At 56.8% G+C, this 26,498-nt stretch overlaps 2 protein-coding genes across 3 annotated transcripts; one reads left to right on the top strand and one right to left on the bottom strand.

The window, feature by feature from the left end:
* Positions 1-1,228: 1,228 nt before the first annotated feature.
* On the top strand, positions 1,229-6,074 carry LOC139798086 (very long chain fatty acid elongase 6-like). Its single transcript, XM_071748171.1, has 6 exons — positions 1,229-1,377; positions 2,900-2,925; positions 3,594-3,837; positions 4,111-4,242; positions 4,950-5,101; positions 5,620-6,074. Exons 1-6 carry the CDS (start codon positions 1,229-1,231, stop codon positions 6,045-6,047), a joined length of 1,131 nt encoding a protein of 376 aa, XP_071604272.1. The 3' UTR covers positions 6,048-6,074.
* A 2,440-nt stretch (positions 6,075-8,514) lies between these two features.
* PITX3 (paired like homeodomain 3) lies at positions 8,515-25,215 on the bottom strand. Of its 2 annotated transcripts, none has more exons than XM_071748147.1 (4): positions 24,959-25,215; positions 12,393-12,536; positions 10,937-11,142; positions 8,515-10,120 (listed from the first exon to the last, which is right to left on the bottom strand). In XM_071748147.1, the coding sequence occupies exons 2-4, from the start codon at positions 12,499-12,501 to the stop codon at positions 9,566-9,568; spliced, it is 870 nt and encodes a 289-aa protein (XP_071604248.1). In that variant the 5' UTR covers positions 12,502-12,536; positions 24,959-25,215; the 3' UTR covers positions 8,515-9,565. The 2 variants fall into 2 exon arrangements, with proteins under 2 accessions (XP_071604248.1, XP_071604249.1); XM_071748148.1 differs by having other exon boundaries at positions 10,949-11,142.
* Between the last annotated feature and the right edge of the window lie 1,283 nt (positions 25,216-26,498).

The raw sequence follows: 26,498 nt of genomic DNA, 5'->3' as shown, positions 1-26,498 counted from the left end.
ATTTTGTGCTCCATCTAGGCAGGTCCTTGAATCCTTGGAGCTGTCCTGTGCCTACCTGCTCTCCCAAGGGCAGAGCAGAGCCAGGAGGCAGCCTGGCCAGGGAGTTCAGTCCAGATCTGGTGTCTTACAAAGGGATTCAGCAGTTTGGGAAGATCCATGTTTAGCTGAGTGAAACACAGACCTGTGACCTGTGAGGGGACCTTCAAAAAGTGAAGTCTTCCCCTGGAAAAGCTGTGTATGGGCTTAGAAACTCTCAGAAGCCATTCTCTGAGTTATGGGGGCAGTATTTGTATATCCTCATTAAGGATGAGGGCTCCTCTAGCTTTTCCAGCTTTATTCCCATCCTCTGGAAAACTTTCCCTATGAGAGGCATGGCTTTCTCTCTTTGCTTTTGCCCTTGTTATTCTCTCCGTACTGAAGGAGGGAGGGAAGTGTAACAAAGCCTTAAGCCAGTTATTAAGCCCCATTATGAATAATCAGCAGCCTGTCACACACACATGAAAAGCCTCGGTGGGGGAAGGGCTGTAGGTGAGCTTCATCCTGCAGCTTGCTCCCTCCTCTCTGAGCAAGCAGCCCCTCAGATACCTGGCACAGGCACTGAGCTGCCCAGAGGGGTTGTGGTGTACCTTAGGAAATGAAAACTGGGGTTGCTGAGGCAGCAAGCAGGGAACAAGCCTTTTTTTATCTTTCTTTTTTCTTTTTTTTTTTTTTTTCCCCTCCTCTCAATGAAAAGTACTCTGTGAGTCCATGCTTTCTGAGGGGCTGGAGAAGCCTCATCCAGGAGCTGTGCAGAGCCCCGCTGAGCCCTGCCCCTGGTTCTGGGCGCTGGGAAGGGACCTGGTGGGATGCTGGGACACTGCAGAGCTCCCTGCCAGGGCCCCGAGTGGCTCTGCCTGCCGGGGGAGGTATTTCGGGGAGAGCAGGAGCCAGCTTTTCAGGTTTGCCCAGCCCCAGCAGCTCCTCGCAAGGCTGATGCGGGCAGGAGACAGCCTGGCCTTGCAGAGGAAGGTGTTTTCCAGGTGCTCCCAAAGCCTGGAGCAGCTCCTTGCCGGAGCCCAGGGATGGAGCCCCTGCACCTGCAGCATCCCCTGCTCAGCATCCGCGGTGCTGCGGGACACGGCAGCTGTGGGATCAGCTGTCTGTCTGTGGGATCAGCTGTCTGTCTGTGGCATCAGCTGTCTGTCTGTGGGATCAGCTCATCCCCAACCCCGTCTCTTGTTGCTTTGGGATGCGGGAGGGTCCCCGCAGCATCCCGGTTCCGCAGCGGGGTGCGGGCTCCGCGCTCCGCAGAGAGGTTTGCTCGCAGCAGGGTAAGGTGGTGGTGCTGGTGGTGTCAACAAAATTCGGCTGCGAAAAAGGAGCTGTCTCCCTCTGCAGGTGAGCAGGGGATGGCTCCAGATGCGAGAGCAGAGCCTGGAAGAGGAGGAGCGGGTCCCGGCAGGATGCTCTGGTGGGGTTTGCAAAGGAAAAGGTGCTGTGAGTGTTTGAGAGCTCTGACACCCCACAGCCGAGGTGGGCGACAGCTCACAGAGGCCATTTGGTCAGTGCAATGATACTGATACCTTGCTGTGGTTTATTTCTCTCTTGTTTAAAGCACCAGAGCTGTCACCAGAGCTGAGAAATTCTGGATGTTGTTTTGTTCAGAGTCTCTTTGTGATGAGCAGTTCAGCCAGCACAAATAGGTACGTGCAGGATGGATGCTCTGAAACCCAGCCTGAGCCTTGAGGCTTCTGTGATAAAGAGGCAGCTGATCAGGTTCTTGAAAGGACAACTTTGATCTTCAGAAGAAGTCCTTCAGCAGGATTTCTGCACATTCACTTGTTCAAGAACAACTTGTTAGCTACCCAGACCAGTCTCCTTCAGCCTCTCGATTTTCAGCTGTGTGAAAACAGGCACTGATTAATTAAAAGGACAAATTCTCTGCTCATCTCAGGTTCTCCAGGTTCTGTATGTGCACTCAGCTGCTGTTTTCAGAATTAAGTTTGCAGACACAGTAACTCCAGGCAAAAATCCAGCTCCGTGCACTTGTCTTAATCACAGTTTCTTAACACCAGTGGGACTGCTGTCAGGCCTGAAAGAGCAGAAAGTTTTGCAAATGGTAGGTGCTGCCACAAAGCCAACAGGAGAGCTCCTGGCAGGTGGTTTTCATCACTGGTGTTTCGTATGGGATCTGTAACCCTCAGCTTCATCCATCTGAAGGCAGATTGTGACATCTCTGGGTTACCAGCTCCTGCTGTCACCACCCTTTTGCTCAGCCCTTACAACACGAGCTATCCATCCAGCTCACGCAAGCCTAGCAGTCAGCCCTGGGTCATTCCTCCAGCATCTTCTGTCCTGCTCCTTGCTGCAACATCTCCTAAACCCAGGCTGCTTTCCCAAGTCAGCCAGGAGAGAGAGTTTCTTCTCTTCTCCTTACTTTTCCTTCCCACCTCTCAGAGCAAAGGGCAGTGTGTGTAAGGAATCACAGCTCGCCTGTCCTGCCACCTCCAAAAAGGTTCAGAGATAAAGGACACCCAGAGTGTTCTTTGGTTTTGTGGCGTGGTGGAGAAGCTGCCCCAGGGATGAAGTCACACTCAGAGCAGAGGGACACGTGGGCTCAGGGCATCACCCTGCACTTCAGTGAAAACTTGCAGGGCTTGTGCAAGGAGATTGATCCCTCAGTGCCTCCCACTGTGCTCTGGTGTGTAATTCCCCAGTGGCCATCACAGGCAGGATGGATGGGCTGATTCAGAGGTGGTTGTGTGCCCACCCTCACCACAGCTCCATCAGATCTGACACAGACTGGCAGAGCTCTCTTATTTAAGGGCAGCCTGAACTGGCATATCCTGCCTGAAATTAAAATAACTAAATAAATTAAATAATTTTTAAAAACCAGCTCCTTTGTTTCCATGTCCCCCAGCTGTATGGAGCAGGTGATTGCTGACAGTACAGCTGCAGAGCCCTTGCCAACGAGCAAGTGAAGATCCTGACAGCCACACTGCCCCTGTCCCCCCCACCCCAGGTCAGGTTTTGCCACTGTCCTCGTTAGTGTCACTGATTCCAGAGCATCCGTTGAGTTTCAGTCCTTCTGCAGTCTGTGCAGCCCCTCCTGTGCCACTGTCTGGGGCAGTGAGTCAGCTGGCAGGCTGGGGAGCTGTAGATGCTTCTTGTTCCTTACCTTTCCCAAAGCTTAATTTTTGTCAATTTCTCTGGGAGATGGTTTCCTAAGCACCCTACTGTATCTTCCCAGAAAGAGGGAAGACACTTTGATCTCTGAACTGTGGGCCCTACCCAGACTTGCCAAGCTCTTACCCATCCTGGATGGTACCTGGAGTCCTGCACAGGTCTGGAAGGACTGGAAGTCAAACCTGCTCTCTAAAGGCAAAGCAGCCGATGCCTTTCTTACTCTCCTGATACAAGGGGGCTTGGGATATTTTGTCATTCAGGCAAAAGTCAATTTTCCTCTCACCTTGCCCAGAGGGCAGCCGAGACAACAGGTGATGCTCTGCCACCGCAGCCAGAACTACCCCCCCGCTCCCTGTCCTTGTGAAAAAGCCAAACTTTACCAGAAAACCGCAGCTCTTACTGCGAATAACAGCCGATCGGTGCGTAAGGAGGGGGAGGTTCCGTTCGCCCCGTCGGGCCGGGCTGCTGCCGGTCCCGCCCCCGGTGCGGTGCCGGGGCGGAGCGGAGAGGAGAGGAGAGCAGAGCATCCCCGGGGCTGCACCTTTTCGGTTGGGTCCCGGTGCTGGCGATGGAGCTGAGCCTTGACCCCTCGGAGCTGGAGCTGCGGGGGGAGTTCGGCTTCGAGAGGGATTTCAACGACCGGGAAGCCAGGGAATGGATGCGGGAGAACTGGTGAGAGGGGAGGCTGCGGGTCCCCCCAGGGCTGCGGGGGGAGGCGGGTGAGGGGCTGCGGGGGGGCTGCGGGAGGTTCCGTGGGACCCGCTGGGATGGAACAGCTCTCTCTTTTTTGTGTGTGAGGTCCCCAGGGTGTTTCCCCAACATTTAACCCGGGAGTGGGAGGTGTTTTCCTTCCCAATGAGAGGGCCCTGCTGGGGCTGCAGAAGCCCACCCGGAGACAGCTCGGGATGGGTCTTGTCCTGACAGCTCCTTCTCCTCTGCTTGCAGGCACAAGTCTGTGGTTTTGGCTGTGGCTTATGTGATCCTGGTCTTTGGCATCCAGCAGTTCATGAAGGGCAGGAGAGCCTACAGCCTGCGCACACCCCTGGCCCTCTGGTCCCTCGGCCTGGCCTTGCTCAAGTGAGACTTTGCTAAAGCCAGGGAGAGCTGCAGAACCCCCCACCCCTTGGGACTGGGTTGGTGGGAAGGTCAGGGTACCCAACGTTTCACTAGGGCTGTCAAATGAGAAGTTTTGGGAGAGGCAGGATGGGAGGATGACTGCTCAGTCTGGTCAGGGACAAGCTCATGGGAATGAAACACACAGACTGACAACAAAGGGGAGAAAAAAAAGAAGGATTTTTTCCTCTCATAAGCTGTGTGAAGATGCTTGCCACAGGAGGGTGTAAATGCTGCCTGGGCAAGCCCTGCTGGCCCCTGTCAGGAGATGGGACACCAGGACAATTGTCCTGCTTTTCTGACCAGGTGTGGCAGCTCTTGCTCTCGAGTGCCTCCTCAAGCAGTGGAAGCTGAGGGTGAAACGAGCTCTTCACTGCTGTCACCCCCCAGGGAAGCTGAAGGGCTGAGCTGACTCCTTGGGCCTTGCTGTGGTTCTGCAGGGAGCAGCAGCCCTGCCCTGCTCCCCCTTGCAGAAAGAAAAGTGTTTGAAATCCAAGAGGTCTTGGGCAAGCCTGTGCCCAGCCAGCAGCAGGGCTGGAACCTGCCTGGAAGCCTAAGAACACACAAGTTTGTTTGGATGTCCCTGGGGCTGCTCTGGGCGTTGGGGTGGGCTTGGCTGGAACATCCCTGGGTGCAGAGCAGTGCCGAGCCCTCCTCTGGTGTTCCTGCAGTGGCATTGCAGCCCAGCGGGTCTGGCAGCACCTCTCCTTCCTCCTGGCCACCAAGGGCTTCAGGCACTCGGTCTGCAGTCAGTCCTTCTACGTCCACCCCATCTCCAAGCTCTGGGTCTATTTGTTTGCCCTCAGCAAACTCCTGGAACTGGGTGAGTCTGCAACTTCTCCTTACCCCATGTTCCCAACTCCTCTGCTTTTACAGGCAGGTTCTGGTGTCCAGGTCTCTGCCCAGCTGTCGTGTGGGGAGCAGAGCTTGCACAGCACCCACTCGTCTCCCTTCTGTTGCTCTTGCAGCCTGGTGGCATTGCTCTGGTTTGATCCCCAGGCCAGGGCAATTCTGGGAGTACTGGGACAGCTGGGAGGGAGTGGCAGGCAGGGGAGGGATGGCTGGGCTTCCCACACAGTTTTCCTCAAAAAAAAAAAAAAAAAAAACTACGAAAGAGCTGTTCTGAGGAGCTGTGTGTGGATAAGCAAGCCTGGAGCACTGGGATGTGTCAGCAGGTAGGTGTCTGCCTGGGCTTTACCAACACGGCTCCCAGAGAATCCAAGGTCTTGGTGGGATGATGATGGGTCCAGCATTGCAGTGCTGTCCTTCTGCCTGCCATGGAAAGGGGAGCTGCTGCTGTGGCTTTACCTGCCTGCCCCTGCCCCTCTCCCCCACCCCCAGGTGACACCCTGTTCATTGTTCTCCGGAAGAAGCAGCTCATCTTCCTCCACTGGTTCCACCACGTCACCTCCCTGGTGGGCACTTGGTATGGCTACAAGGAGATGGTGGCTGGCACTGGCTGGCTTACAGTCCTCAACTTCAGTGTCCATGCCATCATGTACTCCTACTACGTCCTGAGAGCCGCCGGCTTCCAGGTGTCCCGACCCGTTGCCATGGCAATCACCGTGTCACAGATCCTGCAGATGCTGGGGTTCGTGGTCATGTACGCCTTGATCCTCTTCTGGATGGAGGAGGAGGACAAGGTCTGCCACACCAGCTGGGGGTTTGGTTTCCTTTCCTTCGTGCTGTGCCTCAGTTTCCTGGTGCTCTTCTGCAACCTCTTCCTCAAGACTTACCTGGGGAGCACCCAGAAACCCAAAGGGAGGTAGGAACAGGGAAAAGAAGAGACTCTGGGGGAGAGGGAGAGGAGAAGCTTTTCACTCCTGTCTGGAGCTCGGGTGCCCGGTGGGGTGGCTGGGATGGGGGCTAGGAGGGGGTCACTCTGTGCATTGAGCTCTGGTGGCACACCAGGGTGAGGTGCAGGCTGACAGGGGCTGGTAGCAGGAGGAGGAGGAGGTGCTGCTTTTTTCCAGTGGGAACAGCACCCGGCTGGAAAGCCCCTGCTGTGTTGTCAGGTTGGAAGCAGAACCTTCAAGGCTGTTATCCTGACCGTGCCCCTTGTGTTAACCCATCTGTTGAACCTGACTAGCCACTGCCCCAGGCCCTGGGGGATGAGCAGGGCCAGATCTGCCCCACAGAGGCTGTGAGGGTCCCAGCCCCACGGGCTGGGGGCAGAAAGGTCCCAGAGCCAGCTCCTCTCAGGGTGTATGTGCCACGGTGTGATGGGTATAAATAACTAATAAATGCTGCTGCGTATGGATTGATTGGTTTGGTGAATTATTTATACTTGCCCTTTGTTCCGGGCTGTGGGAAAGCTTTGCTGTCTCTCCATCCTGCATCTGTCCAGCAGGCTCTGTCCCTTTGTGGTCCTGCTGCCCCAGCTCTGTTGCTGGGCTGGCTGGGGGCGTCTCGCAGGGACCCTCTTCTCCCCACCCAGAGGCAGTGCAGCTTCTGAGCTGTCCCCATCCCTCCCTCCCTCCCAGAAAGATCCAGCACTGCCGGGAGGGTCCCGCCTGTCCCCACCCCCCTCCTCCTGCACGCTGTGGGTCCAGCCCCAGCCCCTTCCCTCTGCCCCAAGGAGAAATTCCCGGGAGCTGCCCAGCCCCGAGCAGGGAAGGGCTCAGGTTCTGCTGGGTTTGCTGCCTGGGGAGCTGAGCATCCTCCCTCCTGACATCAGAACTGTGGTTCTGAACCTTCGTGGAAATCACTCCTGAGGCTCTGAAGACCAGAGGAGTCCTTATTTGTTGCTGGTGGGACAAAACAGCCAACAGACCTCTGCGGAGAGGGTGTACCTGGAGGGTTTGGGGTTTTTTGTCTATACTGGCTCTTTTTCACTTGGAGAGCACAGTCAGCAGTTTGTGTGCCCCACTCGTGTCCCCACTGCAGGTGCCCTTGGAGCATCTGGGCTTGGGGGAGCCCTCGGTGTGGAGGGGAAATCCCTGCAGGACCTCGGGGCAGGGGTGCGGGTGGCCACTAGGTGACACCCCCGGCCCTCCATCCAGCGGCTGGGACACGGGAAGGGGAATCCTGGCTGCCAGGAGGAGGCTCCGAACCCTGCTGGAGAGGGGTGGTGGGGCAGGTACAGACCCCACTGGAGAGTGATCTGTGGATCCCTGCTGGGGAGGAAGGGGTTGGGTGGGTGATGTTCAGGGACATCTGCTTGGGGTCAGCATTTCCACTCATGACCTGGGTGATGGAGGAGAACGTGCCCTTGCTAAACCTGCATTTTGGGAAGTGCACAGCCACGGGGTTTCTTGCCTAACAGGTCTGTAGAATAAGCAGGACCCTGCTCAAAGCCACCTGCTTGGGTGGCAGCACCGAGGAGATGCAGGCAGGATGGTGGAGCAGGGACTTGGTGGGGACAGAGGTCCTGGAGAAGGTTTGTAGAACACCTAAAGCAGGTCTGGACTCCTGCTCAGGGGCTCCAACAGGAGATGATCAGAGCAGGGTGGGGGACCTGGCAAGCTCTGGATATTTGGGCACAACTTTTGGTGTGTGGGAAGGGCCAAGCCTGTGAAAAGCTCAGCCCCTTCATCGAGGAGCAAGGGGGGATCATGGCACCACCTGGCTTGGGCTATCAGGGAGAGGAGTTGGACTCAGCTGTGGGGCAGTGGGGAGGGGTATATTAGTGAGAAGATCACACCTTTTTTTTTTTTTTCCCCTGTTGGGGGGCAGGCAGGGCAGAGAGGAGTTGAGCAGAGGTGGCCCCAGGCTCTGGGCAGACTGACTGACTGACTGACTGACTGACTGACTGACTGACTGACTGACTGACTGACTGCTGGATGGAGGCTGCACCCCGGGGCAGACCCCAACTACACCTCAGCACCAAGGTAGGACCCGGGTTACACTGTCTTGGCTGTGCTGTGTGTGTGTGTTGTGGGTGCTCTCTGCAGGCTGCAGCAGGGCTGTGCTTCCAGCTGGGGTGACTTGGGTCCTCCTGCTGGAGTGGCTCAGTGCAAAGCAGGAGCTTGTGGCAGTGCAAAGCAGGAGCTTGTGTCAGTGCAAAGCAGGAGCTTGTGTCAGTGCAAAGCAGGAGCTTGTGGCAGCGAGGTTGGGCTGACATCTGTGAGTGCTTTCAGCATCTGCTGGGCCATCCCTTTGGCAGGGACTGAGTGGCTCAGGTGCTTTGCTCTGAGGGATCTCTTGCCTGTCCTGGGGAGGATCCCTTCTCAGCAAGGACCTCACTTTGTCCCCAGACACAGGCTGGTGCTCCCAATAACCAGACAGGCAGAGGCCTTGAAGGGATTGTGCCAACTTTTATTTTATTATCTGGTTGGATGGTTGTTTTTTGTTGTTGTTGGGGCTTTTGTGGCGTTTTGGTTTTTGTTGGTTTTTTTGGTTGGGTTTTTTTGTGGTTTTTGTTGTGTTTTTTTTTTTTAATGGGATTTGGGGAGGGGGAGGAGATGTGCAGGGGGGAGCTGAGTGTTGCAAAAAGGGGATGCTTTGGATGTAGACTGGTAAAGGTGTTCCTGTCTGACTGGAAATGACTGGAGCAGTAAGGCTGGCAGGCAGGACACTGCCTTGGTGGAAGTGCTTGCTTTGGGGGGGTTTGGCTTTAAGGTCTCCTTTGTCATTTATTTTGGGCGCAAACCAAAGAAATCCTATTTTAATGTCAATATATGTATTTGTATATATACATAAGATATATATATATACACACACACATATTTTATAACCTTACAACTCCCAGTTCCTGAAGTCTTCACCTCTTGTGGGCCGTGCGTGTACACAAATCACCAGAAGATGCCAATTGTGTGGGGCAAGGCTTTCCTCCCCGGCTTGGGGGTAGATAGGTGGGCAAACTGCTTGGAGCTGGGCTCTCAGGGGTGTGCAGGGGTCAGCCAGGCACTGCCCCGTGTGGCCCTGTCCCTGTCTGTCCCCTGCAGGGGTGGCACCCAGCTGCCCGTGCTGCCCCGGGGGTGAGGGGAAGGTGGGACCACCCTGGGTTCTGCTGCCCGTGGGTTGGGTCAGGCACCCCATGCACCGGGGCTCCCCTTTCCCCACGGGGCTTCCAGTAGACTTGTTTTGGTTTCTTTACCAAGAGGGGAGGAGGCTGGGACAGGGGGGAAGGGGGGAAGGTGTTTGGGAAGGAGGGGACAGTCACCATTCACCATAGGATAGTCAGAGAGGTCTGGGTAGAGGTCTGCCCGCCGCTCGCCCGGCTCTCTCCCGCTCTCCACCTTTCTCCTGTTGACTCTGGTGCTCTGCAGGACGTCTGCTGTGGTAGGGCTAAAAATCTCCTCTGGTCAGGCTGAGGTCAAGTCCCTGTGGGGCACGGGGCAGCCCTTCATACGGGCCTGTCCACGGCGTATTGGCAGGGGCTGAGGTTGGAGGGCGCCGTCTGCACGGGCGGGTAGGGGAAGCTGGCGTGCTGCTTGGCCTTCAGCCTGAGGCTGGCCAGGCTGGAGTTGCACGTGTCCCTGTACATGTAGGGGCTGGCTGAGGAGGCGTAGGGACAGGCGCTGGAGGAGACGGCGGGGCTGAGGCCGGGGCTGTTGAGGTTGTTGATGTTGCCCAGGTTGTTGAGGCTGGAGGCCGGCACGGCGGAAGGGACCATGGATGAAGGCATGGTCATGGAGGAGATGGAGCTGGGGGGGGAGAACATGGGCTGGGAGGAGAGGGGGCTGACGTTCATGGAGTTGAAGAAGGGGAAGCTCTTGGCCGAGAGCGGGCTGGTGGCCAGCCCTTTGGTGGCCCAGTTGTTGTAGGAGTAGCTGGAGTACACGTCGTCGTATGGCTGCATCAGTCCGTTGAACTGGGCCCCAAAGCTGTTCTTGCACAGCTCTGCCTGCTGGTTCCTCTCCCTTTTCCTCCACTTAGCTCTGCGGTTCTTGAACCAGACCTGTGAGGGAAAGGAAGGAAGGAGGGGATGGGATGGGAGCTGCTCTGAGCTGAGGAACGGCTCCTGGGGACGTTGGGAGGCTGAGCCCTCAGGAAAGGGCTGAGGGGGCCATCCCCCAGCAAGGGCTGCCACCTAGATCAAAACCCAGCCACAGCCCAGCCCAGCCCAAACACAATGGTGCCCTTTCCCTGGGGAAAAGTGAGGAGAACCCCTGCTGTGTGTCCAAGCAAGGACAGGGAGGGAGGAGGGGTTGGGACTGTGTGACCTGGGAGCAGAGCATTCAAGGAGATGTGGTCTGAGTGCTGCTGAGTGGGGGAAATAACTCCCCTTGTTTTGCCTTCGCCTCAGGCCCAGCTTGGGGTGAGGTGCTAGAAGTCTGTCCTCTGACAGGAAAATCCATTGGTGTTGGAGGGACCTGCACAATATAACTTCCCAGAGCATGGAAGCTGCTGGAAGGCTATTCATGGTGCTGCTAACTCGTATTTCTAGCAGCAGAGAGAAGCTCTGACTCCAGCTGGAGCCCTGCCACGCTCTGCCTGTGACTGCACAGTGATTTGGGAGCCCCAAAGTGTGCCCTCCAGCAGGGCTGAGCCTGGGTGGCACTGGGGTTTGTCAGCTTGGGGGGCTCCGTGGGGCAGAGCCTGGACGTTGCTTTTCCCCAGGGTTATTGGAATGAGGAAGGCACCCCCAGCATGGGGGGCTGTGTGGTGGTGTCAGGAGGGGAAATTTTCTGGTGCCCCCAGTTCCTTCCCTGGCTTGGGAACTGCCTGGCATCTTGTCTCCCAGCCAGGGAAGCTGTGGGGGCTGCAGTCCTACCCGGACTCGTGCCTCTGTCAGGTTGGTCCAGACTGCAATCTCCTCCCTGGTGCTCATGTCTGGGTAGCGGTTCCTCTGGAAAGTGGCTTCCAGCTCCTGGAGCTGCTGGCTGGTGAAGTGTGTCCTCTGCCTCCTCTGCTTCTTCTTCAGAGAGCCATCCTCAGGGTTGGAGTCGTCTGTCTGGTTCTGCTGGGACTTCTCGGTGTCTGTGGGGAACAGAAAGGCAGGAGAGAGCCCACGAGTTAATTCGTTAGTTGGTTAGTTAGTTAGTTAGCTGGTTAGTGGTCCTCTGACACAGCAAAAGCTTCTGTCACAGGGATGTGGAGAAGTGAGGGGGAAAGGCAGATGTTCAGCTGTGCTCTCCCTGTCCCCGTGAGCATCCTCCTGTGGGGATCCCAGTTTCAGCAGAACTCTTGGAATCCTGCTCTTAATGGGGATTTTATTTATATACTGGCTCTTGCCAAGAGGATAAATCTGATGCCTCTGCTCAGTGCCCTCAGACAGTGTTGGAAGAGGGAGATCCCTGCACTGTCCATCTCTAAAGCAGATTTAAAAAGACTTTTTTTCTCCTTCTTCCCTAGGCAGTGGTGCAGAGCACGGACATTGCAGCAGGGACCAAAAATTTGGCACTAGAGGGAAACAAGGGACCCCACAGGACAGATCTGTGGGTGCCCCAAACCCATGCTGAGCTGCAGAATTTGGGGAGATGCAGGGCAGTCCCTTCTTGTCCCTGTCCCCCTGTGCTGCCTGGTGAAACCTGTTGGGAGGGCATGTCACAAACATTATTTCTAGAGCTCATAAGACAGCGGGGTGGGGGGAGGGAGGGAGGCAGTCAGGCACCCAGCATTTATTGCCAACCCAAAATAGGCTGTGGAACACATCTCGTGCACCATCGCCCCCTCCATGAAGTGACCGTGGTCATGGCTGGAATTATCTGCTCGTGCCTAATGGAAAAAAAAAAAAAAACAACACACAAAACTGTCAGCTCCAGGGGAAAAATCAAATCCAGGGGAAGCCCCTGTAGCTGGTTTCTGAGCAGGTGTTTTCTTCTGACAAAAGAGCATGGTAGGTTTGGGGGGTGAATGGTCAGAGGGACCTCCTTGGGGAAGGAGGAGGAGGAAGAGAAGGAGGAAGAGGAACCCCTGCCCTCTGAGGAGCCAGAGGGGACTTGGTTCTTTCAGCTGCAGGTGGGATTTGCTGTGTCAGAGGCAGGAATGCTCGGGGGGTCTGGTCCAGGTGACTATACCAACATCCCAGTCGAGATGCTGGCAACCTGGTGTGCACCTGCGAGCCCCTCGGCCCCTGGGCTGAGCTGCAGGGGGGGCTGGAGGCATCTCCTACCCCTGGAGGCATCTCCTACCCCTGGAGGCATCTCCTACCCCTGGAGGCATCTCCTGCACCTGGAGGCATCTCCTGCACCTGGAGGCATCTCCTGCACCTGGAGCCCAGCACTCACCGCTGTGGTCCTGCCCTTTGCAGCTGTGCTCGTGTTGGGGGGTCCCGGAGTCGGAGAGAGACAAGGCTGGGCTGCGAGCCTCTGCCTCTGCCAGCAGGTTGAAATCCATCAGGCAGGAATGGGAGGCAGAGGAGGATGGGGAATCTGAAAAAGCAGCAGGTGATCGGGGAGATGAATCTCTGCGTGTGTCTGACCCCTCCTCCCCCGCCCCCGAGTGGCCTTGCCAACCCTGAAGGAAAGGGCTAGGGGAAAAAAAATAAATTAATAACGACGGCAAACCAAACACCAGAAGATCCCTGCGTGATCCTTTGGACAGCTTTGATTCTGCTGGCTGGAAAATGGGCATGGCAGCCTTTCTGCTGAGCTCCCCTTATAAATCAAAGATCATCGAGTGACGCTTCTATTTGCAGCCTTCAGAGGGAGAGAGCCTCCAATTGATAGGTGACATTCAGACTGAAATAGCCGGCCCGGGAGCATGCTGTGTAACCGAGATCTGAGGAAGTGCTGCGGGGCCAGCCACGGGCTGTTAGCACCTTCCCCAGACATCCCTCCCCTCCCTGCCCCCTCCTCTGCCCCCAGACCCCCGCTCAGACACAAAGGGACCCAAAGGCAGGCAGGACAGTGCCCCCAGGCACGGACAGACCCCCAGAGAGAAGCCCCCCGGCGGTAAGGGAGCCACCGAGGTCCTGCCCAGCGCACATGGGCTCCTTTCGGGAACACAGGGACCTCTCTGGCCGGACTGAAGGAGGGGCACCCTTGGGTGCCTGGGGATGCCTGTTCCTGGCAGCTCACAGCCAGCCTTAGGTCATCTTGGCCACAGGCTGCCCGTGTCCCCTCAAGGAACCCTTCTGAAAGATGAACACTGACAGCAGCCCAGCTGCTGGGGCTGCTCCCTGCTCTGCAGACACTGCCGGGACTCCTCACTCAAACACTTTTTCCCATCCTTACCCATCCCAGGATGGAATATCCTCACAGTGTCCTGGCTTGGGGGCACTTGTGCCCTCCCCCTGTACCACCTACCAGAGCCCAGCTGAAGAAGGCACTGCTGTGCCTGCTTTGGAAGCTGATGGAGAGGCAGCTGTGGAGCCCAGCCATGTCACCTTAGAAAGGCCACCAGGCCCTCTCTTGCCCCCTCAGTCTCAGTCTCAGCTCCTGGCTCTGCTGCAGGCAGCAGGATGTGTTGCCAGTGGTGGTTCCTGAAGTCTGGACTGCTCCAGGGGGACCACAACAGATCCTGACACCAATCCCCCAGCTAACACCTCCCCTGCCCAGCCACAGAGCCTGGTGCTGCAGTGCAGAACCACAGAAAGATTTGGGTAGGAAGGGGCCTCTCAAGGTCACCCAGTCCCCCCCCTGCAGTCAGCAGGGACACCCTCAACCAGATCAGGTTGCTCAGAGCCTCTTCAAGCCTCACCTTGAACATCTCCAGGAACATAACAGCAGTGGATGCCCTAGCCTGGGATCTTCGGGTTGGGGGGGATGTTTCAGGGGGGGTTTGCAGGCTGCAGGGGAGGTGGGTTGGGACACCTGGGTCCCAGGGGGGTGCAGGTTTGCCTGGCCCCTCAGAGCCCTGCAGGACAGAGCCCACTGCAGGCAGCATTCCCTTGGGGCACACAAACAGGAGATTAATCACCTCCCTGCTGCACCTCCTGTGGAGGTGGGTGACAGTGACTAAGGAGGTATTTTCAGAGCTGTCTGGAATCTCCTGTCCATGTGCCACCAGGGCCCTTGGCAAGGCCAGCACCCCCCCCACCGCAGCCGTGGCCAGAGGGCAGGGAGCCCCTCCTGAGGCTGCCCTGTTGCTTTTTGCTGTGTGTGTGACTCTGTGTGCACACGAAGGGATGTGACAGGGGCTGTGTTGTCTTTAATACCTTTGCATGGAGTAGGGGGGAGTCCATCTGCTGCTGATATTGCTGCGGCTTTTAGCGCTGCTCCCGGAATTATGCAGGAACGCGCAGTGAATTAATTCCCTGGATTAAGTCTTGATTAAGATGTGTGTCACTTTGCTGTCTCAGAATTTATTAAGAGCCCTTCTTGAGGAGGCGGCAGATGGAATTTCTGCCCAATGTTTGTAGATGATAATTTCCCCTCTTCTACAGCCATTTGCATATGATTGCATCTGTCAAGCACAATTTCCTCTCTTCTAGGGCTTGACTCTGTACTGGACCAGATTTAAGGAGGAATCCAGACTCCTGCCTTGCTGTAACTGAAGGACAGTGTCCTCCAGCACAGGGTCCTGTTTGCTTTGAGGCTCTTTTTGCCCATCTTGAGCTGCTTTCGTTTGTGCAAACCAGAGCAGAGATGGGACAAGCTGTGGGGGGAGTGTTTCAGAGCTGGTTCCCTAGGTGTAGGTGACAACACAAGGTGCCAGGCTCGGGGGAACCCAGCCCTGGAATTACAGATTCATGCCCCATCCTGGACCACAGCAGTGGGGTGGTTATGAGGCTGATCCAAGCTGCTTGGCCTCAGAGATGCAGTGGGCACTGAGCTGAAAACTGGTGTTAAAGTGCAGCCCAGGTTCAAGCTGAAGCTGGGGCTTGCAGCTCAGAACAAGTTTCCTTTTTGGACTGAATGTAAACCTGGTGGGATTTCAGAGGGGATGGGTTGTACCAGTAAATGTATTTGCATACCTATAGCATGTGCCTGATGTGGTGGCATCAAAGAAGGCCACCTCAGCTCACTGTGAGCAGGACACAGAGGAGCAGAAGCTGAGGAAGAGGGGGATGTGCTCAGCAGGGTTCTGAGGGACCGCAGGAAAAGTCTGCAGTGGTGCAGAGCTCACGTGCTGTCCCCTGCGTATTTACCCAAAACCAGCCCCATGCCACTGGCACAAAAGGCTGCAGGTATTATTCTGGATTATATAGCCCTTTTGGATTTAATTAAAGGAGCTTTCTTCCACCTTGGCTCGATCTCACTGTAGGCAGAGACATTAAGAAAGTCAACGTTAAACCTTTGTGGCATTTCTACCAAGTTGTTTGCCTGGTCTCAGGGAGGGACTGGAACTGGCACCTCAAAAAAACCCACCCTTAGGCAAAATCGAATTTATCATCTCTGTCTGACTCTTCCTCTTGCTCTCTTTTGCCACCAAAGCAGGGTTTCTTAGGGACAGCTCCTGTCCCAGTACCAGGCAGGCTTGCTCAGAGGTGTGGGGTTTGTAAGACTCCCAGCCCACTCCAGCACCTCTGCCTCCTCACAGCCATATACGGGACTGCTCCCAAGAGAAAAGTCCCCAAATCTGTGACAAACAGACACCTTTTCTGCCAGGCACTCCCTGTCTGCATCCCCTCCCTGATTTTCCCTGCAGCAGAGCCCTGCGGGTCCCTGGCCCAGGGGAAGCAGAGGGTAGAGGGAAGATGCTTCTGCTTGGGTGCTGGGTTTTGTTGTTTTTTCCTTTTTCTGAGGAGTGGGAAGGCAGCATACAAGATGACTGTGAGCCACGCAAGGCTAAAGACAGTGATGGTTTCTGTCGTGTGGGTGTTGCCCTCAGGTTGTCACACCTGGTACCCTGTGCTGCTCAGGGAGCAGCCTCTCTGCTGGACCCACTTCGGGGGGGAAAAGCTGTCTCTGGGGTTAGTAGGATTTAATTTGGTTTCCCATGGGTGTGCAGGGAGGCTTCAGCAGGGATCTGATCCCCGGGAACCCTGGATAGCAGGACACAGGGCACTGGTGACCCACAGGGAGGAGGCTGGACACCCTCCAGCAGGTCAGCACAGCCCCCTGGAGCTCTGAGCATGTCCCCCCACCTGTGCTGAGCTCCTCAAAGGGTTCAGGGCTCTCCCTGGGGCTGAAAGGTGCTCTGCAATCAGCTGGTGAGGCAGTGCCTTTCCTGCCTTCCATCCCTCGAGGTGAAGGTGTGATGTTACACCAGATGTCTTGGGGTCAGAGCTGTCTTCTCCTGCTCCATTGATCCCAGAAGCCAAGCTGCTGGGAGTAACCAGGTCGCTGGTGGAGCCTGGCTGATTGCTTCACTTCACATTCCCTTTGTGCTGGCTTACTTTTAGCAGGGATAAACATTTGGGACTCTGGTTAACTGCACATTTTCAGGAAGATGCTGTGCCTCTGGACTTCAGTCCCCAGGAGGGGCTGAGATAAGGTGGAGCAGCCTCTGCCCCGAGTCAAAGGGGAAGGAGGAGCATTTTTGTCCTCTGGAACCATGTATTTGCTCAGGGGTGTCTGTGTTGGCTCGTGGTGCCATCAGAGGGCCCGTGGGCTGGGATTTCAGGGTCCTACCAGACCTGAGAGCCAGAGAGCTGCCTGCGAGGGGCTCCTTCCCCACGGCTGGAAAGCAAAAAGCAGGGGACATGAGACGAGTTAATCAGTGTTTCCTCAAGACTATAGAAATACAACACAGGGTCCCCCAGTGCTAAACACCTCCGTGTAGCTTTAAGTCTCTAATCTTAATGGAATTGCAGCAGGAACCAGGAGTGACCATTAATCACTGGAAGATAAACAGCAGCAGCCAGGCGGTGGCCGGGTGCTCAGAGCCATTACAGGACAGGGAAACAAGCTGCTTGCTTCCAAAAACTCCAGGCTGTGCACAGCCCCGGGGCTGGCAGGGCAGTGCTTTTGGGCACACGCTCATAAATAGATCATCGACCTCCAGCAAGGGCTGAGTCACAGGGTAAAATAAACTTTATTTCTCGATTGAAGCCTTGCAGCCCCGAGCCGGGGTGCGGGGGGGTTCTGTAACACCTGGAAGGTGCTTTAGGCCTGTGCTGCTGGGTTTCTGCCTCTCTGAAGAGGGTTTCCAGGATGTTTCCACTCTCCACAGAGACATTCCCAGTAATGTGGGGCAGGGAGAGGATGGGGGATAGATAAGGTGCAGACTTGGCTTGGTAAAATCACTTGGCTGTTCTGGGACTCCATCCTTCATCTCAGAAATGATGTTAATGGCCCTGCCCGAGCTGGTAGAGGCAATGAAGTCAAATTCCTTTAAGTGCTTCCAGATCCTCAGATAAGAGGTGCTAGGGAAATGCCCAGCCCTTGCTGGACACTGCCTCATGCTCTCCCCACGGGCAGCCTGCAAGGTGAGGGCAAACTGCTCCTTCCCTCTGCTTCAGCCCCAGCCTCCAGCCCTGAAGCAGGGTGATGGCCAAAACCTCCCCTCTGGGCAGCAGAGGGTTAATAAACCACCAGTATTCCAGAGGATTATCACAATGGAAATGTCCCAAGGACTAACAGCTCCATACCCATGTCGGCAGCAAAAAAAAAAAAAAAAAAAAAAAAAAATCTCCCCCAATGGAATGTGTCCTGTTGGCTTATTTGCTGGGCTGTGCCACGCTGGGGAAGAGCCCTGGTGTCACTCTGCCCTCGTTGTCCTCCCTGGCAGGTGTGCCTGTGCCCCCAGACTGCTGCAGACCCTGATGAGTTACAATTAAATGAGCAAATTAAACTATTTGCATCAGTACCCTTGGACCCGAGTGCTGCCCCTGCCCTACCTGGTTGTTTTTTGAAGCAAAACTCAAAATGTGGAAACAAATCTCCAACCCTGGCGCAGAAGGAAAGTCTTGCCAGACTTTCTGTAAAGTTGTTTTTGTGGGGGTTTTTGCCCCCAAAACCCTAAATACGTGTGCTGTTTGCACTCCTGTGAGCATTGCCCAGCAGGTCTGGCTGTGTCCAGCTGGGTCCCTGGCATCCCTTGAGCACCCTGCCTTGGTGTGGGGCTCCCAGCACCTTGTCTCCAGCAGCCCGGGCTGGGATTTGCTGACCCACTGTGCAGTGATATTAATATAAGCCCTGCTTTGTTATGGATTAGTTTGTTTGTTAGGCGTCTGGAACCCAATAAATGGGTGAAATTCTCAGATTTGCCTGGCCAAATTGCCACCACACAAAGTTCTGGAGCAGCTGAGGCTCGGTGAGGCAGGAGTGTCAGCAAGGGAGAAGAAAATTCCCTGAGAGAAATGAATCCCTTTGCTTTGGAGAAGGGGAAAAAGAGACCGACTTCGGAAAAAAAAAAAAACAGTTTAAAAATAAATAAATAAACACTACAACTCTGCCTGGGAGAACCTCACAACCAAAGGACCCTCTAAGGAGTCCCGACCCTGCCTGCCGGGCAGGCTGGCAGCAGAGTGACCGATGCCAGCGGTGCAGGAGGGAGATGAGCTGCTCATCCCCCCAAAAAGGGGCTGTGACCCCCGCCCCGCGCAGCCCCGGGCTGAGCAGCAGCGCAGGCGGGCTGGGAGGAGGCAGGGGCAGCAGGGGCTGGCCTCAGCAGATCGGTATGTCTGGCTCTATTTATTTGGGCGATTGTATGAATTTGACTAATTATTCCGGCAGTCAAAGGAAACTGGCCCCATTCCCGGGGGGTGGCTGGGGGGCGGCTGGGGGGCAGCAGCGCCGTGGGGTCATCTCTGTATCTCTGCGGCCGTGCGGTTGGCACATTTTGGGGAGGCTCGAAGAGCCAGTTTTGTGCGCAGAGGGAGGGCAGGAGGGGCTCGGGCTCTGCTGAAGATGTAAATGATTCCCACAGGTGGTAAACAGGCTGCAGGAAGCCCCTGCTCCCCCAGGTGAGGCAGGGAGGGAAGGTCAGGGGGGCTCCTGCCGTGCCACCAGCATGTCGCACCCCCAGGGCTGGCTGCTGCCCGTGCCTGCCATCCCCCAGCACGGCTGCTAGGAATCCATTCGGGAGAAGTTCGGGTTGATAAGAACATTTATTCTGTGACAAAACCGGAGGCTAGAAAGACCCTACATATATATTTATATATACTTTTTTCTTTTCTTTTTTTTTTTTTTTTTTTTGAGGGGGGGACGCTGACCCGTTGTTTTAAAACAACCCCATGGGGGATCAGAGGGTGCATTTATTCATTTATTTTATTTTTAAGCTGTCTGGCAGGAAAACCTTGCAGGGCGCGAGGTGTCGCGGGTGTCTCAGGGGGCAGCATCCCTCCCCCTGCCCCACAGCATCCCGGGGACGAGGGGAGGGATGCTGGAGCTGCCTTCCCCCCTCGGCGCCCTGCCGGACCTTGCACCACGCCCTGAAGGTCAGGCTGTTTACCCAGACCTCGTCTGGATTAGCCCTTCCCACTGCAAACACTGCTGGGGACAATCCTGCACCGATTTTTTTTTTTTTTTCTGTGCCGCCAGGATCAGGCCCGCAGACATCCCGGGTATCACTGGCAGCGAGCGGGTAATTGTGTGTGAGGAGGAGGAGGAGGAGGAGGAGGGTGGGTGTGTGGGCAGCAGGGAGGGCTGGCAGCCCCTCTGCCCCCCCTTCCAGCCTCTCACCCAGGTTTCCTGCTGGGCGCTGCCTCATGTCCCTAAATTTGGGAGCACAAGAGACGTTGCAAGCAGCAAAACAAGGGGTTTGAATTTCAGGATCCCGAAATGCACTGTGCTGCTGCTTAAGGGCTGCGTCGAAAGCCTGGCTTTGGTTTTGTTGTTTTGTTTTGTTGTTTTTTTTTAAATTCTCCCCTAAATCTTTAGTTTCCCCGTCCAGCTGCAGGCTGTGCCCCACGCCAGCCCGGGGGTGTGGGTGGGTAGGAAATCCCTCGTTCCTCACCCTGGGGCGAGCCCATCAAAGCGGGGGGGAGAGAAAAAGGATGGGTAAGCGATCTGGCTCTGAGCACTGCTGTTGGGGTCACACCACCCCCCTCCCAGCCCCCCAGCTCTGGGGACAGGGACCTTACACCCCAAATATCCCCAGCCCCCCGGTAAGAGCCCACCCGCAGCCCCAGAGCAGCAGAACGGTCTCTCCCTGCTCTCCCCAGGCCCTGGGACTGGGGACACATCCCAGCTCAAGCCCTGGGGGGTTTAAACACCGTTATTAAAACACACCCGGCACAAATGAAGCTGCAAAACCCTCTGAAAAACCGAACAACCCACCCACCCCAAAACGCCCCTTTTGAACAGGACAGAAAAGTGCGTATCATGCACCACTTCAGCATTTCTCCCTGGTTAGGTATGGAACCACGACCAAACTGGCTTTTATGGCTCAATTAGTTAAGAATAAAAAATTTATTTTTATTTTTTAACACTCCTGATACACCCAGTCCTATAGAAAGTCTTAATTATTTTTTTTTAGCAAATCTTCCACGCGTTTACTTAAAAAAAAAAAATAACCCTGCAGAAAGCGCATATTAAAAAATAAAAAAAACCCACACCAAACCCCAACTTGTAGAACTGGAAGTTAGGATATTGAGGCACCAAAAATAAAACTGATGGAACAAAAAGGGAATTTCATGTGGTTTCCATTGTCAAGTCTAAGCTCAGAAACAAACAGGAAATAAAAATGGCAAAAACCAAGAGAGATTTCTTTTAAAGTGTGTTCAAATCTAAGTGGGGAGCTGCTTTATTTGGGAGGGATTCTCCGTTTATTTGTTTTTCAGAAAGAGGAGTAAATAAAAAATGTCCGCAGACAGACAAGTCAACTCGATTTAGAGTTAAATCCTCATGCTTCTTGCTGGTCGTTTATAATAAGCTTTTAAAAGCAAATGAGACATAAATGGCAGCGTTTGAAGGGAGGGAAAAGGTGAAGGGTGGGAATGCTTCTGCTTGAAACGAGGTTGGGGAGGAAGGAGGAACAAAGAGAGAGAGAAAGAGGCAAAACTAACTGTGACCAATCTGGTCATTTGTTTTATTTCATCTTTGTACTTTTTCCCCCCGGTTTTTGCAGACAGCTCTGCGGGCTCTGAGCCTGCCAGCCCCGCCGGAACTCCCCAAGCAGCAAATCAGTGCGTGTATTAAATAAGAGTAGGGCTAGAGAAACCAGGGTGGCAGATGTGCTGCGTCCTACAGACAGAAACCTTCCTTCATCTCTGGCGTTCGGGGCCGTGGCACTTGGCTGGTGGGGTTACAAACAGGTGGGGCAGTGGGGGGGGGGTCTGATGGGGGGGTCCGAGCGCCTCAGTTAATGCGGGCAGGACCTCAGCTGAGATCCCTACCCCGCAGCTATCGCCCCATTAATGCGCCTCTGAACACTTCAAACGGTTGAAAAAAACCCCAAAAAACTCAAAGACAAATTTAATAGCTGTTTGTGCACGCACAGCTCTGCTTTCCCCCCTCTTTTGCAGCAGTTAGCAGGGTGTAAATGTTTATTTTCTGGTGGAGCTGCAGTTTGGGAGATAGCGTCGGGCTGAGGGTCAAGGGACAGAGGTTGTGTTTCTGGTTCTGATCAGGTAATTCTGCCGGAGCTCCGTTTCCCCTCTGCACAACAGGGATATTTCCCTTCGTGCTAAAAGCATGCAGAGGTCTGCTTGTGGCAAAGCTCGGTGCGGTCCCGAGGAGAGGCACTGTATGGTGCGGCTCTTCAGAAATGAGTGAGGGCTCTGAGCTTGAACTTGTACCCTGAAAACCAGCGGGAAATTCCCTGTTCAGCCTGTAGAGGATTCACCCTCTTCCTCCCCGATCAATACCCCGGCAGCAGTGAGGAGGAAAGAAGGGGACCTCCATCCTCCTTCCCTCCCCATCTCCCTTTTTCTTTTCTTTTTCAGCCTAGGAATAACAGACACACTTCTCAGCTCCTGCCCAGCCAGATCTCTTAGTTCCTTCCTGAAAAACAACAACTTTTAATATTTAATCGTTTGCTGCACACCAGCAGATGCCCAGCCAAGCACCCTCAGGAATCCATGGCCGGGCTGCCCTGCCTGTCCTCCCGGGGCTCGGAGGCAGAGAAGGATTTCCAGCAAATCCTTTTCCCCCAGGAGCTGCCCTCCTCTCTGCCGAGTCCAGCCCCGGCCCCTGATGCTGCCGAGCCTCCAGGAAAAGCCTGTAGACTCCCTTAAATGCCCCAAGGAAGCCCAGAGCTAATAACCAGCTTCATTCAATTCCCAGTCACATTATTATCCAATCTGCCAGAGGCATTAATATTCAGAGGTGAGGCGGGCGGAGGGCAGGGGTGCTGCCGAGGGGGAGCGGCACACAAAGGGGAGGAAGGGAAGCGCGGCGAGGAGGGCTGGCCTCAGAAATCCTCTTTCTCCAGCCGTCTGAAACCCCAGCCCTGTTTCGGGCGGGTGTTGACAAGAGAGGGTTTTTCCTACGGGCTCAGCACTAAGTTGGATGCCAGTTGGTGGAGGCTGTCCCCCCGCCAAGCAGCAAATGCCCGGGCTTGGCACAGCCTGGTGCCCTCGGCAAGAGGGGGAGCTTTGCCCCGTCTGGCATCGGGCCTTAAGTAAATAGCAATCTCCCGTTTTCCAGCAGCCAGACGATCCCTGAGCCTGCTCGGAGACGCCGCAGCCTCCCGTTCCTCACCCCCTCCCGCGTGGTGCCCGGCACAAACCCCACCAGTTCTCCCCATCTGGGGACTTGGTTCCCAGCCCAGGTACACCATCCCTGTCCCCAGAGCCCGGGCACATGGGTGCCAGGTCACGAGACAGACCTCACGGCCTCGGCTCATCTCATCTTCCTTTCGAACCGGTCCCCCAGATCGGGTTTCTGGCTTTTTTCTTTTTTGGCAGACTCCAAAGTCAGCCTCACCTCTCAATCTCAAGGCTTTGGGCAGCGTCTGACAGAGAGGCAAGGTGCCACTCTTTTTTGCCAGCTCCCCCGTAGGTTACATTAACCAACGCTTTTGCAATCCAGTCACAATTTGCTGATCTATTAATTGCCTGAATTAAGCCCTTATAGAACTGTAATAGATATTAAAGTGAGGCTTGCAACGATTCCTCTGCCAGAAAGGAAGGTACTGAATTTTAACGGGGTAGGAGCCATCTAAGTCACAGGGCTTTAGGGGGGCTTTCACGGGGGGCCGCAGGTCTGGGCCCCTTGCACAATCCCAGTAACAGCAGGAAAAACACAGCCCTCGCCCAGACTGCTCTCCAGGCTGCGGGGGAAAAAGCCATCTCGGCTCCCTGTAAGGAGCACCAGGCACGGTATGACCCTTTGCTAACGAAAATCAAACCCTGCTCCCCTTCTGCAGGCATCTGTGGAGCCTGGAAGCAGCTCCCATGCTCTGCGGGTCCCTCAGGAGTCAGCAGGCAGCTCTTTGTCCCTCACAGCAAGACACGAGTGAAGCCTGCACGAACACCCATCCCTCCCCACCACCGACAGGCAGAGGGGGTGGAGGGAGTGGGGTGAAGGGGAGCGATTCCCTGATCCCCTTGCCAGCGAGGTGACCTTTCCCTGCTTTTGGGAGGTGGGACAGGAGTGGTGCTCCCGGGAGGCACCTTCCTGAGCTGCTGCTTTGAGCATCTCCTGAAAAGCGCAGAGCGGATGAAGCCATTTCATCCCCAGCATCATCCTCCGAGCCATGGAGGACCCCCTGGCCTGGGGGATTCCCGATCCCCCTTCTTTTTCCCTTCTGCACCGGTATCCTCTTAGAACCAGGGAATTGCCAGGGCTGGAAGAGACCCCAGCCCCCTTCCCACCCGTCCCCTCAGCTGTCCAGCCGCGGGGGTGCAGGCAGAAGGTCCGACAGGTGTGTCCCGTTCGGCGGTACCGGCAGAGAGTCCGACAGGTGTCCCGTTCGGCGGCACCGGGCCCGCCCCCGCGTCCCCGCCCCGGCAGCTGCGGCGAAGCGCGGGCATCTCCCCCCTCCCCTGAGGGGCAGCGGAGCAGCCCCTGTCCCCCGCCCCGAGGAAGGGGACGGGGGAAAAGGACCCGGGGTTGCGGCGCTGACCCTCTGGCTCCTTTCCCGGGGCCGCACTCGTTGAGCGGGAAATAGCCGGGGGAGAAGCTGCCGGTACCGGGCTCCGACTGGCGCCCGCTCCGATCGGCCGGCGGGAGGGAACGGGGCCGGTTTACACCGTGCCCCGGCGCCGGGGAGTCGGCGGATCCCGTGCGAGAGCCCGGGGGTCGGACAGCTGCCTCTGCTCGCAGCCTCCCGGCGCCTGGCGGTCCCGCTCTGCCGGGGCGGCTCGGAGCAGCCGGCGCAGCCGGCTCGGGGGTCGCCGCTCCCCCCGCAGCCCCGCCAGCTCTGCCATACCCGCTCGGGTCCCGGGGCGAGTTCGTCCCGTCCACGGGGGCCGGCTCGGCCTCTCCCCGGCGCTGCAGGGAGGTCGGCTCCGCTGTAAACAGGAGCCAGCCCGTTACATAAATATAATTTATCCAACTGTCCAAAAAGCCGTCGGGCTGCCTTCCTTTTTTCCTCGGTGATGTCTCCCCGCGCCCTTCTCCCCCGGACCCTGCAGACAGCTGAGCCGCAGCGCCGTTATTTACAGCGAGCCCCGACTAATTTAAACAGCCCCTTCCCCGCTCGCCCGAGTGGAAAATGACTAAGTTTAGCAACTGCGAGAGGCTCCGGCAGCGGCGCTTGCCGGGAGGGGCCCGCGGCGGCCCCGAGGGGATGGCCGGAGCCGCGGCATCCCGGCGGCACCAGGCAGCGGCTGCCGGGCCCTGCGAAGGGCAGAGCGGGGGAAGAGGCGCCGCGGCCCGGCAGCGGTCCCCCGGACCCCCGGCAGACGGCAGCGCAGGGTCCGATCCGCCCGTTCTCCCCCTCTCCCTGGCCGTCGGCCCCGGAGAGGCAGCGGGGCTGCCCCCGCGCCGATCCGCCCCGCCGGGGATGCTCTTACCCCGCGCCAGCCTCCGAAGGGCTGCGGTCGGGAGACTCACGGGGGAAAGAAGATGGGAGGGGAAAGAAAAACCCCCAAAACAACCAACCCACCCCGGGGGTCCGGGGACGGAGGGACACTTACAGCGGCTCCAGATGCAGGTTGGGCTGGGCGGCCTTAATCCTGCGAGAGGGGCTCAGCTTGCCCCCGCCCCGCTGACCCGGGCTGCTCGGGCGCTGTCAGAAAGTAAATCCCCCCGGTTCCCCGGGCACTCTGCACCTGGCCGTCGGGGAGGGCGGAGGCGGAGGGCGCCGGCCGACTGCGTCCCATTCACCCTGGCCATTCACTTTATGGCTGGGGCCGGCGCCCCCCGCCAGCTGCACCGGGCGCCCCGCTCCCGCCCGCCCCATTCCAGCTGCGCGCCCGCCGCCCGCCCGCCCCGTCCAGCCCAGCCCGCCCCAGCCCCGCCCCGAACGCGCACCCACCAATCGCCACGCGTCTCATTTGCATACCGCCGCTCTCCCGCGTCCCGATTGGCCGAGAAGGCGGGCCCCACCCTTTGCCGCGGCCACGCCCACCCTCATGACCACGCCCCCCTGCTCCGGTGCCGCCGCGGCGGGGCCGCTCCCGGGGTTCGGGAACGGGACCGGGCCCGGGGGTCCGCTCCGCCGGGGGCCTCTGTGGCCGCTTGTGGCTCGGTGTCTGCCAGGGCTGGTCGCCGGCCGGCGACTCGCCACGCTGGAGCCGGTGTTGGGGTATCGGCTCCGCTCGGTACCGGCGCCGAGAGCCTCGTTGGGGCTCTGCCGTGAGAGCCGCCGGCCGGGCAGTGTGCTCGGGGTCAGGCGGCTGGAAGCGCGGGGGGGCAGAGGATGTTAATTAGGGATAATTAGCGCACGCATCCTCCCGGCTCCCGGCCGTACCGCGCAGCCCGAGCCGGCTGCCTCTCTCCGGGACACAACCGCCCCGTGTGATGGTTCCGGGGGAACCCAAACGTTACTCGCGGCTCCGGTTCCAGCCCGGTGCAGGGGTGTAAAGTGCGACCCTTCCCTGAAACGTCCCCAAACGCTCCTCCCCGCCCCGGAGGTGTCCCGGTGCCCCCCGCCCCGAGTCCTCCGGGAGAGGTTTGAGGGGCCGGGCTCAGCTCTCCGGGACGCCCCGGGATGCCGGGTTTGTCCCTGCCCGATTCCATGATCTGAGTTTTTTGTTGAGGTGACTCCCATGCCGACCTGCTGGCCGATTTATGGTGCCAAAGGTCACCCTCGGGATCTTCCACTGGTGTGTTTTAGAGATTAGGAAACGGTGTTGTGAGGAGTGGATTTTAACCCAGGGGTGATTTATGGAGACTGCTGAACGCAGAACGTGGCACCGAGGTGTGGGGGGGACACAAAACACACACAGAGAAGCACAAGATGCACAGGGAGGTTCAGCTGGCCCAGGAATTAGGGAGTCCACCTCAAAACCAGGCACTTCGTTCAGTTTAGATTGATATAAATTTAAATTCCTTTTTACCCTGAAGGAGTCACAACGTTGCCACGCTCACCAGGAACGACCTGGCTGGTCTTTTAATGGCAGCAATGGGGCGTTTGCCTTCTCTTTACTGGTAAAAATGACAGCAAACCAGTCCAGCCCTTTCCCCAGCCCTGCAGAGGGATGTCTGCATCAGGGGCAGCACCACTGGCACCTT

This window comes from Heliangelus exortis, chromosome 7 (genome assembly GCF_036169615.1).
Source record: "Heliangelus exortis chromosome 7, bHelExo1.hap1, whole genome shotgun sequence".
NCBI lineage: Eukaryota > Metazoa > Chordata > Aves > Apodiformes > Trochilidae > Heliangelus > Heliangelus exortis.
Note: the sequence above shows the minus strand (reverse complement) of the source record. Positions and strands in the feature narration are given on the sequence as shown.